Here is a 19,498-nt window from a genome sequence, read left to right on the forward strand (position 1 = left end):
CCTTCTTTCTAAGTTAAGAGAAAAAAAACCCCAAGATTTTGCATCGTTCCTTATCTTGAACAAAGCTTAACGGTGACTCCTTCCATCAACGCTAAATAAACACACAGCAAAGAAATTATCAACAGCTTGTATAATCGTTATGTTGAATGTGCACTAGAAGTCCCCGTGTAGGAGGTTTGTATTGAAACTATAGCATATCAAAAATTAGACCGCAGTTATGATTTGCCGGAGCTGTCGTCAGTGCCGCTGTTCGAGAACTCGACAGCACCTGGGTTTATTCGTACTTAAATGAAACCAAGCCCTACATGCAGAAATACAGCTAACGATTACATAAGCAGGCACGCTGAAAGCGTAGTCGTCTTTGTGCATGCTGTGCTTTGCATGATAGCAGCGGCAGGGTGTGCTAAATGTGGTATTGTTACCTTAATGAGGAAATGGCTCAGAAGAATACACTTAGCTCTACTTCTGCTTTGGTGTTTAGGAAGGCCACGAAACAGACGCTCGATCGCGAGCTTTGGGGACGAGCACATGCAAGGAACATTACACTTATCAAGATCGAGCAAAATATCACACCAACATGTGGCTGATAATAGCACAGACAGTTTTTAGCGATTATTTTTATTATTTATTTATTTAATTTTAAATCAGTGTACATTTACACCCCTCATGCAGTCTCAAGTGATTGACAGTTGCGAGTGTTGAGTAAAAAAAAAAAAAAAGCAAGGGAAGAAAGAGTATATAGTTTCCGATACTCAAGAATGTTCATAATTGAATTGTGTTAAATTAGCTGCATTTCTCAGGTGTTTTCACACCTTTGCTCTCAGCTCGAAGCTTTAGAGTGATAGAACTGCAGACTGTAGCCTACATAATCGTCATACACCTTTTGACTCCATTTCTCACCGGATTGTAACCACGTCTTTGTTCACCTCAGAGTCTCAACGATGTGAAATTTCAAAACGAGTTTCATCTCCACCATCGCTAACAGCTCTTTCTGCTTAGACCAGTCTGCATAAACAGGACTGAAGCCGTAAGAAAGCTGATATTCATGAGACTTTGAGGTTGTGTAACCTGCCACTTACATTTACTGGAGCAGCGAGTGACCAACGGATGTGTACTGCTGCGGATAAGTGTCTTTTTAATAAATTTATACAGATAAGTGCAAAAGTTTGCACACCCCATGGACACATTTAACCCGTACCAGCTAACTAACATAATTGTGGGATGGTGTTGGATCACTAAACAAACTCAACAATTATTTGTGTTTAAAACCCGATCTAAATACATTATGACTCCTGTGGAGATCTCCTCAGGTGTAGTATTTTCTGCTAATTTTGGTTTGTTTTGAATGTGCGCCACTTCTGTGTGCAAACTCCTTATGGTTTAATCATAGCAGGTATTTAGATCATCCAGAAAACGACAATTTCAGCCAAAGCAGACGTCATTAACAAAGTTTCCACTGTAAAAAGCCGAGGTGAAAGGACGCAGGTGGTGTTGTGTGCATTTTGCATACTTCAGTCTTGAAAGCCAACAGAAAACAAACTGGTCGGAATGTTGTCTTTTGGTTTATTAGAAAATCGGAAGAGCTGCTTATTGTGATGTAGCGATTTCACCATAATGTCTGGGGGGAAAAACATCTGTCTGCTGCACGCGAGGGTTCTTTGGTGTAAAATTCTGTGTCTTTCTGCCTGATATTGTTGTGATGTTTGCAGTAATTTATTGGTATTCACTTGGATTTTATTTTGTGGCAATTCAGAGTATAGGGCAAGGATGTAAACACATCCTTGTAGAAAATTCAGAGTGTAGGGCAAGGATGTAAACACGTGGACTAAACCGAATTAAAGTCCTTCGCGTGGTTCAGCATGTTTTTTGCAACAAGATGTTAATCCAAAATTACCAGCACTTAATGATATTTTGTCTCTCATATCATGCTGCTGATAGCGTTGTGCAGCAACAGCTCTTTTTTTTTTGTTTTGTTTTTACTTGTCCCTCATAAGTCATTTTCTGCCTCTCCACACAGCAGCTGTTTATTCTGATATGGAAGTTCAAAGTCTTTGCTTGCTGCTATAAAGTTTTTTCGCAAAGAGTGTTTTAAAATAACGCTACAGGGTAAAGTAGGAACATGTTGGCATAGTGACTAGAAAACTGTGCAAAGTTTCATAAACCCTGACAAATCTCACAGATGACCTGAAATTTAGTGAACTTAGATTCAAGCTCTTTGTCCAAATCTGTTTTTAGAACGCCTTGTGACTTGTCATGCAAATCCCCAGGATTATTCACGACAGTAGACGGGGGCCGTACATATGACACGAAATGCAATTCTTTTTTTAAAAAAAAAAAAGCTATTTCTTTAGATTTTTAATTCATATTGGTGTTGCCGCACTCGTTTAAGCCATATGACTCTGCACATATTAATCATCGGGTAAATAATCCGTTACGTAATATGATTACTATCAGCTGTATGACGGCAATTACTGTCACCTAACAAATGCCGACACGTCCACGTGACTCCTGCAAACATCTATTCGTCGCTGCACATTTTGTAGAGAAGTGCATAGTGTTGCTCAGGAGCCCTCAGACACATCACCGCACCAGAGGAACGTGGCCTTATTTTGATCCAATTGATCAAAACATGGCACGGAATAGTTACTCTGCTCTGGTAGGAATACTTCAACAGTAAAAAAATCTTTTAAATACATACAAACATCCTGCAAATGTAAAGATATTCACAGTGTGAAAATCTAATACATGGATATCCGGGTGTACCTTAATGCCTCTTTTCCACCGGAAAGAACCGGGTGGTGGTTCAGAGCTAGCGCTAGTGCTGGTTCAAAGTTGGTTCCACTGGCGAACCTTCTAAGAACCGGTTTGCCTTTCCACCAGCTAGTGAGCCATCACAGCGCCGAGTGTGACGTCACTGTATACGTGTCACTTGTAGCTACCTACTATCATGTGTGCTGATAATGTATCATATCGCGGTAAAGTAAAAGTGTATTAAACATTAGTATACTTAAGGTACATTATCAAATGCGCTAACAGTAGCCCCGCCCCCAGCTCCTGACTCAAGCGGTTCTTAAGTCTAGACCAGCAACGTTTTGGTGCTACTTAAGAACCACTTTTCCTGGTTCGGAGCCGGTGCTTTGGCGGTCGAAATAGAAAGAACTGGTTCTAAATTAGGCTCTGGCTCTGAACCAGCACTCAAACTGCCTCGGTGGAAAAGGGGCAATATTCACTCATTTTCAAGAATTTGGCTCCTACGTGAGCGACACTGTATTTTGTGTCACACTCGAGGTGTCTCTGCGGAATTTCGGACATCTTCGGGCTGACGAGCGTCTGCTCAGATTCCTTTCCTTGTGTGGGTTTCTTTCAGGATGATAATGCTTCCAGACCTCATTATGGAATTCATGGCTGGTAAAAAAAAAAAAAAGCTCACGGTGTGAGTGCGCAGTCCCCGGCATTATGGCAAGAGAGCGAAAGCATTTTAGGTCATTAGCTTACTCGCAGACGATCCACAGGAAAACCGATTTACGTCGACAAAGCTATTGTTTTTTCTATGGAGACGGTGGTGTCGCTTTAGCGTCAGGCAATTCCACAGCCCTTATACACTATATGGTCTAAAGGTTGAGGAACCCATGTCCATCACACCAGTATGTTATTCTTCCTGAAATGTTGGAAGCACAAATAGAGTGCTTGATATCCCTTTAATGCCTTTCTGGAAAGTTCTCAGCACTCAGCGGTGCTTTAATGCATTACTTGTCAACTTGCTGTGGCTTTGGAGATAAAAGTGCAAGTGTGAATGTATCGTTATCTGACCGTGTAGAAGTTTGTGTGTGTTCATACATCAAATTTTACTCTAAATGCTATTTCTAAGAATCTGGGCTACTGTTTTGAGAATCAAATCCTATGTGCTTGAATCGGACACCTGGTTTTAAAGTCGGATTCTTTGCTGAAAAGTAGCTAGAATAAAGTAGCGATTTTTCGCTGGAACGAAACGAAAGCATCGGATGTTACCATATTTTTCTGAAGTTCAGTTTTTGGTTGTTGGTGCATCCTGGTGCACAGCTTCTCATATTCTCCTTATAACTGTTTGAAACTGAAGCTCGGTCCACTTAATCTTTCCATGACGGCTTAGCGTAGCGTCGGAATTAGGGCTAAGATAGTGTTACAGGATTTCCCTCACGCAGGATGTTTAGGTTCGTCTTCTGTGCTACTGAAGGTCTATTTGGAGTACTGTTTACCGCGTTAGATTTTCTGCTGAGTTTTAACGGTACATCCTCAGCGTGGACACAGATACAGTGTCTACGTTACATACATTGTATTAAAGTTTGTATGCTGCGATGAAGATGATGTGCTTCATCTGAAACACCTCTCAAAACACTTCACTCAGAAAATTAAGCGTAGTAAACAAGAGAACTTTGTAGCTTACTTACACCATGTATTACTTCAGTGCTACATTTGCACAATTATAAAATGTAAGATCCTATTCTTTAATTCTCTCTTTCTCTCTCTTTATCTCTCTCGTTAAACATATTTTATTCTATACGGATTAATATCTCAAGTATGCTCCTCGATCTAATAGTAACTATGGATTTTGCTTTCTCATGATACACCATAATCAACTAATTTCAGTTTAAATCAGTATAAACAAGTGAGTTTTTAACGATTAGTCGGGACAGTTAGTTATTTCAGCTTGTAAAGCAGGGGTGTCAAACTCTGGCCCGTTATATTTGGCCCGCGAGATCATATCAAATGTGCATTACAGCTGGCTAGCCACATGTTCCGCTAATGCTACAAATACCAGAATGTCTTGCCACTGTATTGACGCGTAGTCACGAACAGCAAGAGCCCCTCATTCTCTGTTGACAGTCATTAACAACCATGCTACAGTCTCATCGGGCAAGTTAATTCCACCCTCCACAAAAATGGCCAAACGAAAGGTGGACGGATGTAATGTACGAATATAAAGGACAGACCTGTTTGTCTTGTGTGCTAACAGAGCTAACGTGTCTGTAACGAAAGAATATAACATAAGAAGACACTTTTGAAACAAAACATTATGAGAAGTATAAGGACCTGGACGTAAAGCAGAAGGCAGAGGAGATGGAAAAAAAGTCTGGTTTCCTGGCAGACTATGTTCATGAAAGCTAAATCAAAAAGTGAAGCAGCCATAAAGGCTGTAAAGCTTTATTGTGGCAGCAGAGATTGCAAAATCTGCCCGGCCCTTTAATGAGGGAGAATTTATCAAAAAGTGTATTGTCAAAATTTGCGAAATGAACACCACTGATGTGTCTTATTTCAAATTTATTTTCTTATGTGTTTGTAATATCAAGCTCTGGTTGTTCCAAATCCTGTGTTTAAGCAAAACTAAAGTTTGTTTCCGTATGAAAAAGGTCGAACATTACAGATCAGTTGCAGTTAATTTTTCAATAAATATTCAGTTTGGCCCGTGACTATCTCAGTTTTATATTTTGGCCCACTGTGAATTTGAGTTTGACATCCCTGCTGTAAAGTATCATGACTGTGATGAGGAGGACCAAACCAGGAGGGGTTTGAGTGCTCTTACTGAGCAAACAGTTCACACATCTGCACAAAAACACTTGTACAGAGATGAAACTGTTACTAAAGCTCTTTTTATTGTAAAACATTATCTGTCCTCCACAATGAAATTAGACCACCTTAAACAGGTTATGGCTTTTAAGCAAGATTTAGCACCCAGCAAGGAAAGTTGTCTGTGATCTGCAAATTACTGTCTACTCAACACCTACCTGCTGTCAGACAGCAATCTGAACTTTTTTGTCTTCTTCCTTTTAGTCTCGTGACTATCGTGGTGTGAAGTGCTCGCTCACGCATTATACGGGCTTAATGGGAGCGTTAAATTACAAGGTCCTTCGCCATTTTGTGATCAACAGAAAATTGAAGTTTGTCAAAGCAGAACAAACTCAGAATCGCAGCCGGCTGAAGGTTTTTTCGACACCCTACGCATGCTGAACAGATGAGTTTACTATCTCCTTTGTTTTGGAGCAAGCTTGCGTGCTTGTGTTTATCTCAGCAGCGCTGCCCGAAGCCGTTAGCCTGGATATGTTACAGGCTTTTATCATGGGCCCTTCTCCTGATAAGAGTTACTCTTTTGGGAGTCGGTCTTCGGTATCTTACTGCTCAGAAGCATTCCTAAGTGCTTGACCACACTTCTGATCACTCAGCTGTTTCACATTGAGTAAAAAAGTAAACGGTATCTCTACAAAGAAAGAACACGCACGTCACCTGGAGAGAGAACAGTGTTAGGAATAAGAATCGTTTTAAGCGTGAAGAACAAAGCCGAACCATTTTATTCCTTACTTATGTTGAACATCTGTGAATTTGTCACGTTTTTGCACTCCCGGTCTACTCCCGACAGGAGCGTGTCCTTAAATCACCCCTAGTGAAGATTTTTTTCCGAAATGCTTTTGGGAAGGTCCCCCCCCCCACCCCCCACCCCCCCCCCCATCTTCACAGATTCCGGCATCTATGGCCGAGAGTCTGGACCAAGTCTGTTACAGTCGAACGGCAGACTTCAAACATGACCCCTGTGCTGTTTTACAAATCAAACAAAAGTTTATTCCATATCTTGGAGAATATTCTTGTTTTAATAAACGGTAATTGCTGATCCAGCAGTTTGTACAGTGCTTTGGTCAAACAAATGCTGTTCTGTAGTTAATATTTACTTACAAAAGGCCTTAATAGGAGGACTTTTGTAGATTGACAGATGGATCAGCGCACTGATTCACTTGCTCAGTGACAATGTTTTTTTTTTGTTTGTTTGTTTTTTTTTACTCATATTTTTTTGTTTATTTTATGATTTCATGTGAAGCAGCTTCTTCAAACACTTATTATAGCTGACTTAAACAATACTTAAACAATTCCATTTGTGTTTATCAATCACTCTTTAAATATTTTAAACAGAGCATTTCAATTCATATCGATTTAAATTTAAATAAATCCATCATCAAATTTAACACCCAGAATTACAACTTAGCAAAACAGTTAGCAATTTTTCTGTAGAAAAATTAACATGTCCGCTTTCACTGGGAGAAGGCGAGATCTTTCCTGGCTTATTGTATCTCCAGCTGTGGAGAAAGCCCTCCCAGAGGGGGTAGATTTGCTTCATTGTTGTAGCTTTGGAAATTAATCCACACTTTAGACTTTTTTTTTTTAAGACATGTTTAACACAAAGCGTACCTCAGCACAGCAGCGCGAGTGACTGATTTCTGTGGTAAGCTGCGTTAATTTGGGTGCGTGACTGTAAACAGTGTAAACAATTAATATTCATGAGGTAAGACGTGGCTATTTAAAGTGAATTAAAAATTCCACGCGATTCCTGTTCCTGTTCAAAAAAAAAAAGAACAGTGTGTGAGCTCTCAAAGAAGCGCTGGGGTTACGTAGAAACGCTGACTTTTGTTCCAGTCATCAGGACCAATAATCAGTACACGAGAAGCGTTGAACTTAGATTTAGAAATCAGACGAGTTTGGTAAGAATCAGTAAATTATTCAGGGGAGCACTGACATGGTTAACATCCAGGAGCACCTGTAAATTTAAATGTCTTTCTGTAAATTAAATTACCCCTGTTTTAATCCTGTTTGGATAGCAGACATGTTCTGGTTGATTTTACTTCATCTCACTCGAAGAGGAGTCTGTTTGCGATGTTGTAAAGTATTGCAGATGTTCCGTTGCAAGATTTCTCCATTTCCAAATGTGTGAATGATGCAGTGGTGAAATGTTGATGGTTAGGCTCAGTTTTTTGTATTTCCTCCTCAGTTTTGTTTCAACCGATCGGTTTGTGCCGAGCTCACATGCTTTATTGGAAGCATTTGCATCCTTTGTAGATTTACTGTATTGAAAAAGCTTCTTGTCATTGTGTGATTTGCTAAGGCTTAGCTCGATCATAAAATGTGTGGAAAGTGCTGCAGAAACCCTCGTGCTCTGCTCTGGAAAAAAGTCTGCTCGCTGCGTGTCATTTGCTAGAAGTTTTGTAATGAATATGTTGACTTGCAAAGGAAATTGTGGTTTTATTAGAATTCTATACCTGCAAGCTTTGCTTTGAGTTTCATTAAGCATCTCATCTATGGGTTTTGCTCTTTTCTGCTAAAACGTCCCCTACCGAAACTCTCGTAGACGCTGCTTTTAATCGAAAATAAATGCTTATTTTTGTAAATGTGACAGCAACAAAGAACTGTGGCACTGACTCCGGTGTAGAATTTGCAGCAGGTTTCTACAGCTTGTTTTACGTGCTAAAGCTGCCAAACTTGTCGCTGTCCATCCTGCCAGAGAAACCACCATATGGAAACGGGCTTCTTCTTACGGTGCAGGAAACCCAAGCCGCCCGTGTAATTTAACGTGTCCGAGCACCGACCTTTGCTCTGGCCAGGTTTCATTTAACAACATGGCTCTGCAAGAGAAAGAAAAAACCTCTCCGACTCCTCTCTCCATTACAGAACTTCGAGCTGTTGTTTCATTGAGGCTGCGACTCTGATAGAAGGCTGTTTGAGAGAGGGACGTATGAGGAACTGCAACCTGTTCTAACAGAGTATCTTTGTGTGTATATTGTCCTACGTTTAACTCCCCTTGGTCATCGTGTGTCTTATTACTCTTGTTTTTTTTACTCACTCACTCACTGTGTGTGCCATCCACACCCAGATATACACCCCACACACAGATATGCACTCTAGCAGGCACGTGTGGATTATTAGCTCTTGCAGCAAATTCCTCCCTCTGTCTGTCTGTGTGGGTGACACTGCCAGAGCGCAGCACTGTTTTTTAGTTCTGTTCACTCTCTGGAGAAGCGGTAAACCCCTGGAATTTGACACACGGCTTGTCGTGTACTCTCCCGAACATTGACACAACTGCAGCCCTCAGGGCTTTGTGCAAAATTGAAGTGTTACATACAGCATGTCTCAGTATCGCGAGCTCTTCTGGGAGGTTACTGCATGTTCAAGGATACCAGAGCCCCTGACCAAGGACACAAGCAGCGTAGTTTAGATAGAAAAACTTGCTCTTGCCCTGGATCTGTTCCTGAACTCTAATATTGTACTGTTGTCATACATCATTCTCACGTTATTATACTGTCGTCATTGACTTATTTATACCGTTGTATCCAAACAATGAACTCAGTGCTCTTTTAAAGGAAAGTTACCACCCTGAAACATGTTAAATATATTTAGACTGAAGCAATAGTGGTAGAGCTAAGCAGTAAGACCATCCTTAAAAATATTTTGGTTTGCAGTAACAGTAAAAAAAAAATAAATAAAAGCTTGGTTGGCAGATATGTGTGTGCGCGGGCGGGCTGGGCGGGCGCATATGTATACGTGTGTGTGTGTGTGTGTGTGTGTATGTATGTGTATATATATATATATATATATATTTGCACGTTTCAATGTAAAAAAAACTAAAAAGTAAATTTTGGTGATGGTGATTACGTAGGTATGGCTTTAAACAAATTAGCATATCGTGACGTCACTGACTTGTGACCTGTGCCTTCGGGCGCATCATTACAAACCTCATTTTGATGCTGGGCACAGTTTTTTCCAGAACTTCATAGCAAGTTAAAGCGGTGTCGAGCTGTTTTAATGAATTTTTTTAGATGTATTATGGTGCCTGAACCCGTTGACGTCTGTTAACCAATAGTGTAAACATAGATGATGTCACGGGATTTTATTTAAAAGAAAGAATATATTTACAATACTTATTAAAAAATAATTATTATTTTATTGCTTTTGTATTAGTTGTTTGAAGAGTTTAAAAAAATAAATAAATAAGGTCGGTCTTAACGCAAATTTACAACCGGCAAGTTGGTCGGACTTAAAGCAAAAAAAAACAAAAACATTTGAATCGGTCCTAAAGTGCTGCTGAATCACTCTTGTCATACATTGAAGCTTTATCAATATTTTTTTCCCATTTATACCTCTATTCATTATATATTTTGGAAGCTTTAGTGTAAAATATTAACCCTGATATTTTAATCAAAATCTCACGCACCACTCCCCAGGTTCTAGCTGTGAGAGATATGTCCATATGTGTTGGTGGTATCGGGCTTTATCAGGGCTACACAATGAGACCACCAAAACCACCACTGTGATCTTTTCAAAAGCCAAAAGGACTCTTGAATGATATGAGAATCGGAGAAACCGGAGTACAAGTAAACCATATTGTGTTGCTACATAACCAACATTTATGATGTCATAATCAGGAGATACGTGACTCCTTAATAGTTAGAGGGTTTTGTACTTGTAATTTTGTTGAGAAAAATCCCCAAGTGTTTTCCCTCCGTTTTCCCTCCAATTTACATTTCCTCCCTGTGGGCAAAAGGTTGCACCGATGGATCACTTCCCTTTTCTGTGTAAAATTTTTGCATGTGATTTAAAAAAAAAAAAAAAAAAAAAACAAACTTTTCCCCCTCCCTCCTTCTCCACTCCATTATTGCACCTTGTTGGCCAAGTCAAATTCCTCTACACACACCGCCACTTTGGAATAAAGTCAATCCTGCATGGTAGCATAGTTAACAGTATGTCACAACACACTGCCATAGGGCGTGAAGTCCCCCTGACTCTTCAAACCTGGCTTACTTTGTTTTTGTTTTTTTGGAACTAATTTGTAAATAAAAGCTGTATTTTGGATCTGTTTCCAAATGAGAATGGGGGGGGAAAAAACCCATCCCCCCCAAAAAAGAAAGATTTGTTAAGTCAATTGCTTTAGTTCTGGTCAGTAATGCTGTTGGTTGAGGTTTTTTTTTTTTTTTTGGTTGTTTGTTTTTGTTTTTACATTTTTTTTGAAAGAAATGGTAAGTCGGTTTTGTTTAGTTCTATTCAAGCTTTTTTTTCCCTGCGTGTTTTCTGTGTAGCTGTAGAGGTTGGTAGCAGTAGCGATTATAAAGTGTATACAACAGCCGCAGGTTAAATACAGTTAGCTGTAGTTTGATTTATAACAAGTCTAGATGGAAACACAGCTAGCTGTAGTTTGATTTATAACAAGTCTAGATGGAAACACAGCTAGCTGTAGTTTGATTTATAACAAGTCTAGATGGAAATTTATTTATGGAAAGTCCTAGCCGGATGCAGAAGGGGCAAGAAGTAGTTTTATAGAACATGTACATGATAATAGAAAGAAATGGTTTCTAATTAGTACTTTTTGAAAAAATCTGCGGTAATACCCCAACTAATCCAGAACACAGATTAACATCACACACAGTTTTACGTGCCTGAGCTGTTTTAGCCAAAAATAGCTAAAAACATGGACAACTGAATGTCACATTAAGCTTTACTTTTCTGGGAAGGTTTTTTATTTATTTATCTTTTTAAGTTTTATTAAAACATTTTTTTTTTAGTTTTATTTTATTCAGCTACGGGGGGCACGGTGGCTTAGTGGTTAGCATGTTCGCCTCACACCTCCAGGGTCGGGGTTTGATTCCCGCCTCCGCCTTGTGTGTGCGGAGTTTGCATGTTCTCCCCGTGCCTCGGGGGTTTCCTCCGTGTACTCCGGTTTCCTCCCCGGTCCAAAGACATGCATGGTGGGTTGATTGGCATCAATGGAAAAATTGTCCGTAGTGTGTGATTGCGTGAGTGAATGAGTGTGTGTGCCTTGCGATGGGTTGGCACTCCGTCCAGGGTGTATCCTGCCTTGATGCCCGATGACGCCTGAGATAGGCACAGGCTCCCCGTGACCCGAGTAGTTTGGATAAGCGGTAGAATATGAGTGAGTGAGTGAGTTATTGAGCTACAAGAGTATTAGTGAGATCAGACACTTAAGGATCGTGAGGAGCTTTGGGGTTTAGTTGGTCTTCTGGCTCTTCCTGAAGGTGTTCAGTGGGGTTGAGTCCAAGTCAGGGATCTGTGCATGCATGACACTCGAGTTCTTCTACTCCAACCTTCACCTCCAAACCTTGTCTTCATGGAGCTCTTCATGTGCTTTGTTCATAGGGACATTGTAAGGCTTGAACCAGCCTGCAAGCACACTGTGGGTACACCGATCATCTCTACTGAGTTGTATTTTTTTCACAACAAAAACAAACCAAATTTTAGAAGAACTGAAGTAGAGGTAAATCTAGGAAGTCTGGCTACTTCTCCTCTTCACCGTCTCTTTTCTCCCAGGCCTACAATTTCTGCTTGGGGATGAGGTTCGCTTCTAACTTTGTACTGGAGCAGTGGTGATGACTTTGTGTGAGGGAACATTAGGGCTTCCAGCATAACATTATGCAAACTAGGGCTGGGAAAAATATAATAGCTGATTGGATCTCTGATGGGAAGCTATTGATGAGATTTTTCTTCAGTGATTTTTATATATATGTGTGTGTCTAATATATATAAAATATTAGCCAGTATAGTAAAAGCAATATTGCTGAATATTATTTAATCACAACTGTTTTTTTTTTTTTTTTTTTTTTTGTATTAGTGGGTTAAGCGGTGTCTGTGTTTGACCGGGAATAACCTTTTCTGGTTTAGTGTTTGCCTTCAGCATGTGCATGGCTGCTATTGATTTGTCTCTCCTAATCTGAGAGCAGATTAAGAAAGGGTTAATCCCCGATAGCTTCCCTGTAGATCTACACCATCCGTGTGTTTCAGCTGTGTCTGTTTCATATTTATGTTCCATAAGTCCTGCTGTCATGACACTTGATCATTCGGACCAGACTCTTACAAGCATTTATGTCGGTCATCTTCTCTCTGGTTTATTACGCTGTACTAAATGTTCCAGTTCTTGCTTTTTTGAAATCATGTCTCTTTGTACCTGAGGACTTTTAGCAGCTCTTTAAGGCACCAGAGTGCATTATGCCTTCACATACACCACGCTGACACCCGGTGTCAGTCTGCCACACGCTAATCACCCCCCACGACAGCCTTCACCGACTGCATCATCGTGTCTGTCGCTAGGCAGCCAGTATTCCCGCCAAAACCCACCCCGTCCCACCAGCCCCCGTTGTCAAGGTAGCAGATGTGTTGCTGTGACGTCAAAAGTTCTGTCTCAGCTATGAATGTGATGTTTGTGTGTGTGTACGTGCAGAAAGACATTATGTTCAGGAGCAAAAACACTTTAGAGACTGTGGTTTTAAATATGACTCTGTGACTGTAGGACATGATGGTTTTGAATGTTTTTGCATTATACATGGATCTCCAGCTTAGCGAGTCTGTTCGGTTTTTAAGTGCTGTATATCTGCTTATACACGTCTGCTTTTATCGTGTGTGTGTCCCCTTTATGTTCACTCTGACCTTGTTTATTGGCCTTTTGCATTATGTTTATTACAAATCATGCAGTACTTAGCTGTCCAGTCAACAGCCTGTTGTCACAGTAACACCTCTACTAACTGTGTGTTTGTGTGTGTGTGTGTGTTCTCTCTTCCTAGGGCCCCGGAGATCATCCTGGGTCTGCCCTTTTGTGAGGCCATAGACATGTGGTCACTGGGCTGCGTCATCGCGGAGCTGTTTCTCGGCTGGCCGCTTTACCCCGGAGCTCTGGAATATGACCAGGTAAGCTAATGGTCCACTTGCTGCCACCTGCCTTGGTGCCTGGAGCCAAAGGTTTCTCCACCCCACCTCTGTTCCTGCACTTGCTTTGTTTTCATGGCCTGCTTGCATTAGGTCAATTAGATGTACCTGTTCATGTCTGCAGATCTGGTGTACAAAGCATCTGTGTGTATTCTCTTTAAAAAAAAAAAACAGATGCAAAGCTTCGGTAAACAAAATCACAGAGCATCCTTTGTGTCAGTGAAGTAAGAAACCTTCCCGGATTCAGTCGGCTGGTTAATAAGTGCAGTACATCATCGGTGTTGCTTTGATGGCAGTTGTTATATTTTATTATCAAGCAGTGAGCCATCCTTAGGTTATCTCACAGCAACACTGAACGTACGCTTAACTTCATATACCCTCAGTTTTACGTGTAAGAAGATCCCTTTAGAGCCGCTTCATGCCAGGTTCCTGACAAACGTCAACTCTAACACTGCGGCAGAGCAAACGATGATAACTACGAGAACGCAAAAAAATGTGTGTAAAAACAAAACTTTTTTTTGTAACTGGGAATTGTTGATGTGGTGAAATTTTTGGTTTGGCGACTTTTATTTAATGTGTTTAGAAGGAGTCTGTCAGTCTTGGTTATGCTTTCTGTTTTCTTGGTAAAATTACAGGGTGTGTATGTGTGTGTGGGGAGAGGTAATGGCTGTTTATCGCAGCTGTAATGCAGGTATTAAAAAAAACAGGAACTTGCTTATCTCTTGGACATTTTTACACCATAGAAATGATTAAAATTCACGATGATTCATTCATTAATAAATTAAACCTAGAAACTGTCAGCAGCAGTTATATAGCAGAACAACACGATTCCATTATTATTTATAGAGCAGCACAAAAATTATAGATACCCTCAATGTTAAGGTACAACTATGACCAAAATGAGTTACTTATACGTTACTGTGTAGCTGCCACCAGAAGTTGTTGTTTTTTTTCTCCCTTAATGTAATATAACAACAACAAAAAACTCATCTCCTCACCACTAAGGTGTAAGACATGTAAGATTGTCCATGGCAGAAAACCTATTGACCGTTAAAGTGCTGACACGGGAGACTCCTTCCATACAAACCTTTACTCTACCGATTAAATAACACGCTTTTGAACGTCTTATCATGCAATCTTCCACCGTACGAGTCTCCGTGAATGAGTTGTCGCTATGGAAATGATAATGCATTAGGTCATGTGCGTTTATATACACCTATGATTTGTCTCAGTGGTAAAAGCGCTGTGAGAAATATTACGGTTACAGAAAACTAATCAACACTTCATCATCCAGAAGCCGAGAGCAGCTTGTTGTAGGTAATGAGTTATTGTCTGTCACATGTGCAATCGCAGGAACACCGAGAACTCAAGATTATAGCTGTGAAATGTTGAAGAAAGTAACCTTAAGGCTTTAGTTTGGATGAGGACATTTTATAGACTCAACAGAAGCCTGAGGGTTTTTTTTCTTTTCTCCCCCCCCCATCGTATCTAGCAACAAGTTGTTTTAAAACATACCCAAACGTGCATTTATATCAGTTTTAAATAAAGAGTTAAGAGTTTTATGAACGAGTAAAGCTTCTACAACAGGTAATGATGTGAACACTACAATCAGGACTCGCTGGAACAGCGTCATACTCTGAGTAACAATAATGAAGCCGCACCCAGTAACTAACTCGCACTGCACACGTTTACTCGCTGCTTTGTTAGAGATTGTGTTGCTATAACAAAATGTAGGCACAAAGCTAGGATTGCAGACACCAAGCTGTACAATAAATGCTGTTTGCCTCAACCTGATACTCTTAGCGTGCTTTTTCCTGCTTCTGAACTTTCCCTGACCTGTACTTTTTTGTGTTGGCAGTAATTTATTAGAAAAATTTGGTGTGAAAAAATGTAAGTTGCGTCCATTTCGCTAATGTACTAATGCTAAGCACACATCAAATTAATTACGCTTACAAGTTTGACTTCCTTAGTCAGTATCAAGGTGAACTGCTAGCATGTAATTTAGCTTCTTTCTTGAAATGAACACTCACTTTAATGCAATGGAAATTGTTTAAAAATCAATTGAAAAATAGTAGTACAGTTTGGTATATTTAATATTTTTGCCATAATTAGCAGCATTGATGTGCAGCCATAGTTGAAGAGGTTTGTGTTAGCCAAAAAGCCATTGCCTGAATATATTCCTTTCAATTATATAGAAATCGAACTTTGTTCTAGTGTGCGAGATCCCGAGAGAGGTCTGTTTATTTGTAAAGGTTTACAGCCTAGTGTATGTATTGTAGGATTAATTACACGTTAATGTTTACCACCTCGTATAATACACACACTAATTTACATTGAGTAGCTTTTATTGCAATGCAGCATGATGTATCTGATCTGGAACCTTGTATCTAATGCAGCCCTTTTACTCTAGTTGAGGCTAAAGTGGAAGCACAGGAAAGTGATGCGTCCGATTTAAACGAGAGGAAGTCACTGTAGTGCCCTTAGACTTTTTGACAAAAATGTAAACCTGGTAAGAATTTCTGGTGTGTCGGTCAGATCCGCTCGTGTGTGATGTTCGGAGAAACTCGTGCTCTGTGCTGACTGTAAACGTCAGACGGTGCCAGCGACGGGTCCAATTCCGCTCCACACAGCAGAATGTATTTATAACCCAAAGCCACAGTCGTCTCTCCCCCTAGCATCATGAGCTTGCGCGAACACACACACACACACACACACACACACACACACACACACACTTTTTCCAGCCTGCACTATCAGCAGGTTCTCACTTGAGTGCTTTTTCTGTATTTGGGTTGTGGCAACTCGATCGCGTCTCTATAACTCCCTCATGATGCCACAAACAGTAACGGTGCTTGTTCAACACCACATTGAGCTCCAGAGCTCGTAAAACGAGACAGGACAAAAAAAGACTCCGGGTGGGGGTTTTGTGGAAGGGCAATCTGGTCTTAGAGTCAAGAGTCAGTCTCTCTGTCTCTCTCTTTTTCACACACACAAACACACACTCTGTTTATTATATTCATACATTTTCTTTCTCTCTCTCTCCCTCTCTCACACATACACAAAGGCACACAGTGGTGTGTGTATTACGTGTAACAGGCCCTCCATGACACAGAGTTTCTGAGAAGTGGTGGTTTGTGCACGACTCACCTCAAACATGTTTTGACCAGAAGACAAATCGAGCTACTGCTATTAAAGATGACACACTGGTTTTAGAAGTCAAGCTGATGTTTTTTTTTTGCCCTTTTGAGCTGTATTATGTACCAGGGCTACACATAAATGGTGCTTTTGTAAATCTTTTTGTTGTTGTGGGTTTTTTTTTGTTTTGTTTGTTTGTTTGGCCGGTGAAATCATTGGCTGCGTTAAAACATGCCCGTAACGATCAAAGATGCCAGGGTGTGGGCTGAAGGACAGGAACACGTTTCTTTTGTTTTCATGGTCCACGCATCAGTTCTTGGTTTGAAGTGGCCGTCGGTTTTGGCATGCACAAACAAGCACTGAAGTTTTTGATTTTTTTTTTTTTTAATGCACATCATAAAACATCACTGTGAGACTTTCAGTTCTGTTAAATTTCTTGATGAAGTGCTTTTGAAAGAGAGTGCCTCATGTCCTGCACATTTCAGTGATTTCCCTGCTTTAACACACCGGAGGATGGGGGATCTCTGTGACAAGTTTTGTCATCTGGCTTGGTCATGTTAAAAGAAGTGAACATCTTGACTTGGTGGGTCAACAAAGGTCTTAAAGGTGAATTTTAAAATGGAGCTTCGCTGAAAACTCAGTAGGTTAAAAGAAAACCAAATGGAATTTGAAATCAGGAAAAACAATGCAATGAAAAACAGTACATGCAGTTTTTGATAAATAGACAGTTTTTGAGGCTAGGGTTTTGTATCGGATGTGATTTTTCTTTTTTTTTTTTGTGGCTTTTTATTTTGGTACCACTTCCAAACATGGTGCTTTAAGTGGTGTCTATGGAATGGTTATAACCAAGCCAAGAGGAACCACATCTCATCCACATTGGGGAGGAAATAAGTATACACTAAAAAAAAAAAAAAAAAAAAATCCGTTGTGGTGCATAATTTGTCATTTTTTCCCCCCTTTTCTGGGACTGAGCTCGAGTCGTTTGGAGTTTTTTTTTGTCTTCTCCACTCAAGAGTTGCAGGATATTTGGTGTTTTCATGCCCTTGTCTAATCGATGTCCATCTTTCTTTATGATTGTTAAGGTCCACTTTCTTGTATCTATGTAACAGATCGAATAAATGCTTTAAAAAAATTAATGAACTATTCAATATAACAAAAAAAAAAAAATCTTAGATAAAGAATAATTAATTAATCATACCATCATATAAGGAAAAAATCCTGAAAATTTTTTTTAGTGAAAATCGTGATTGTGCGTATAGATGGATTTAACCTTTTAAAATTAATTTATGTTGCATAATCGGTAGAAATAACACTTACTTTTCTGATCACACCACTTTCCACAGCCACCAACATGACCTTCGCCAAACAGCAGCCGCTTTATTTCGCAGCATTCCGGTGTAAAAATCACAAAATACTTTTCCGCACACTGTTGCTATGGTAACTACAGCCGTTCTGTGACTGTTAAGTCGTATTGTAAGCAACTCGTTACACAAGTCGATTCGTTCAGCAGATTCTGCGGCTTTCAACTTGCTACCGAATCTGGCTTCTGGATGAGTGGCATCAGTAATAAGATGGCTTGCATATGGACTGTACCATTAGAATAGTTTTTCTTAATATGAAATGCTGGTTTCAGATGTCAAGCTGATTGTTTCTTTTCTTCTTCTTCATTTTTTAAAAAAAAATCATTTCCCCTCCCTTGATTCTCCTGCGGTGAGCCACACAGTCGGGCTGCACATAGGTGAAGCTTATGTAATAATTTGGATGATGAAATTTCTGGTTGTGTCAAAACATGCGCTTAACCAACAACCCCAGGGTGTGGAGAACGAGATCTGTAACTCCTCTATACTGGTTCATTTTACATGGTGGTGCTATTGATTAATAAAACTGTAGCTTTGCCAGCTAACAGCTAACCTGAGATCACTTCCTGTTGCAAGTAATTTAGTCCGGTTTGGTTCACGGACACGGGGGAAACGGCATCATGGAGGCAAAGTTGACATACCATAATAAATAGACTAATACCTCTAGGGTATATTTTAAATATGAAATAGGAGCTCAGTTAACACAATGCACTTAATGACCGTCAGAAGGCTGGATTTCTTTGCGTGTCTATCTCACTGTACCGTGTTGTTGTGTCCAGCAGCTAAAAACTTATGAAAGTAGATCATGTGATGCAATAAACTTCAATTTCATCTTCAGCTATGTCATTTGGAATCGAATGTTTAATTGAGCAATCAATTATTGCTTCATTTAATATGATTTCATCATCACGGTCTCTATAAACCGAGGTCTAAGCCAGAGTCTATCTGTTTTTCTTTCCAGATTCGCTACATTTCTCAAACTCAAGGGCTGCCTGGCGAGCACCTGTTAAACGTGGGGACGAAAACCACCCGTTTCTTCCGCAAGGAGACCGACTCACCGTACGCAGCCTGGCGGCTGAAGGCAAGTTTACGTCAGGGTCATTGGCTAAGGGGTTTTGAACAGGGGTTTCTCAGTATGAGAATATTTGTAGGTTGCATCAGAAGAGAAGAATGAGGCAGGAGAGTCAGGAAAAGTAATGTTTAGCTAAAAAAAAAAGTTGTCCAGACTATTTAACAGTAATATCCACAGATGCTACAGTTGCAACAATACTCACCAGTTCAAGTTCAAGTTTCTTTGTCATTTCGCTACATGTTGGGACATGCAGTGGAACGAGATGTCGTGTCTCATGGGTCAAACGGTGCAACATCCATACAGACATTAAACATCACAAAGCACAAAACAAAGCAATACAATTTAAATACACAAGGAAAGACACTCAAGCAATAAATATAAGTATGAAGACACTATAATGCTTCCTTGATATTGTACACATGCAACAGGA

At 40.1% G+C, this 19,498-nt stretch overlaps 1 protein-coding gene across 5 annotated transcripts in view; it reads left to right on the forward strand.

Moving 5' to 3' along the window:
• The window catches only part of hipk3a (homeodomain interacting protein kinase 3a), a 44,994-nt gene that overhangs the window by 11,460 nt on the left and 14,036 nt on the right, over positions 1–19,498 (forward strand). For all 5 annotated transcript variants that reach the window (XM_027135293.2, XM_027135292.2, XM_027135291.2 and 2 more), the window contains 2 exons: positions 13,362–13,485; positions 18,958–19,077. In XM_027135293.2, the coding sequence (XP_026991094.2) occupies positions 13,362–13,485; positions 18,958–19,077 (244 nt within the window). The remainder of the gene's footprint in view (positions 1–13,361; positions 13,486–18,957; positions 19,078–19,498) is intronic.

The sequence above is a fragment of the Tachysurus fulvidraco genome, chromosome 17, assembly GCF_022655615.1.
Source record: "Tachysurus fulvidraco isolate hzauxx_2018 chromosome 17, HZAU_PFXX_2.0, whole genome shotgun sequence".
In the NCBI taxonomy this organism is placed as follows: domain Eukaryota; kingdom Metazoa; phylum Chordata; class Actinopteri; order Siluriformes; family Bagridae; genus Tachysurus; species Tachysurus fulvidraco.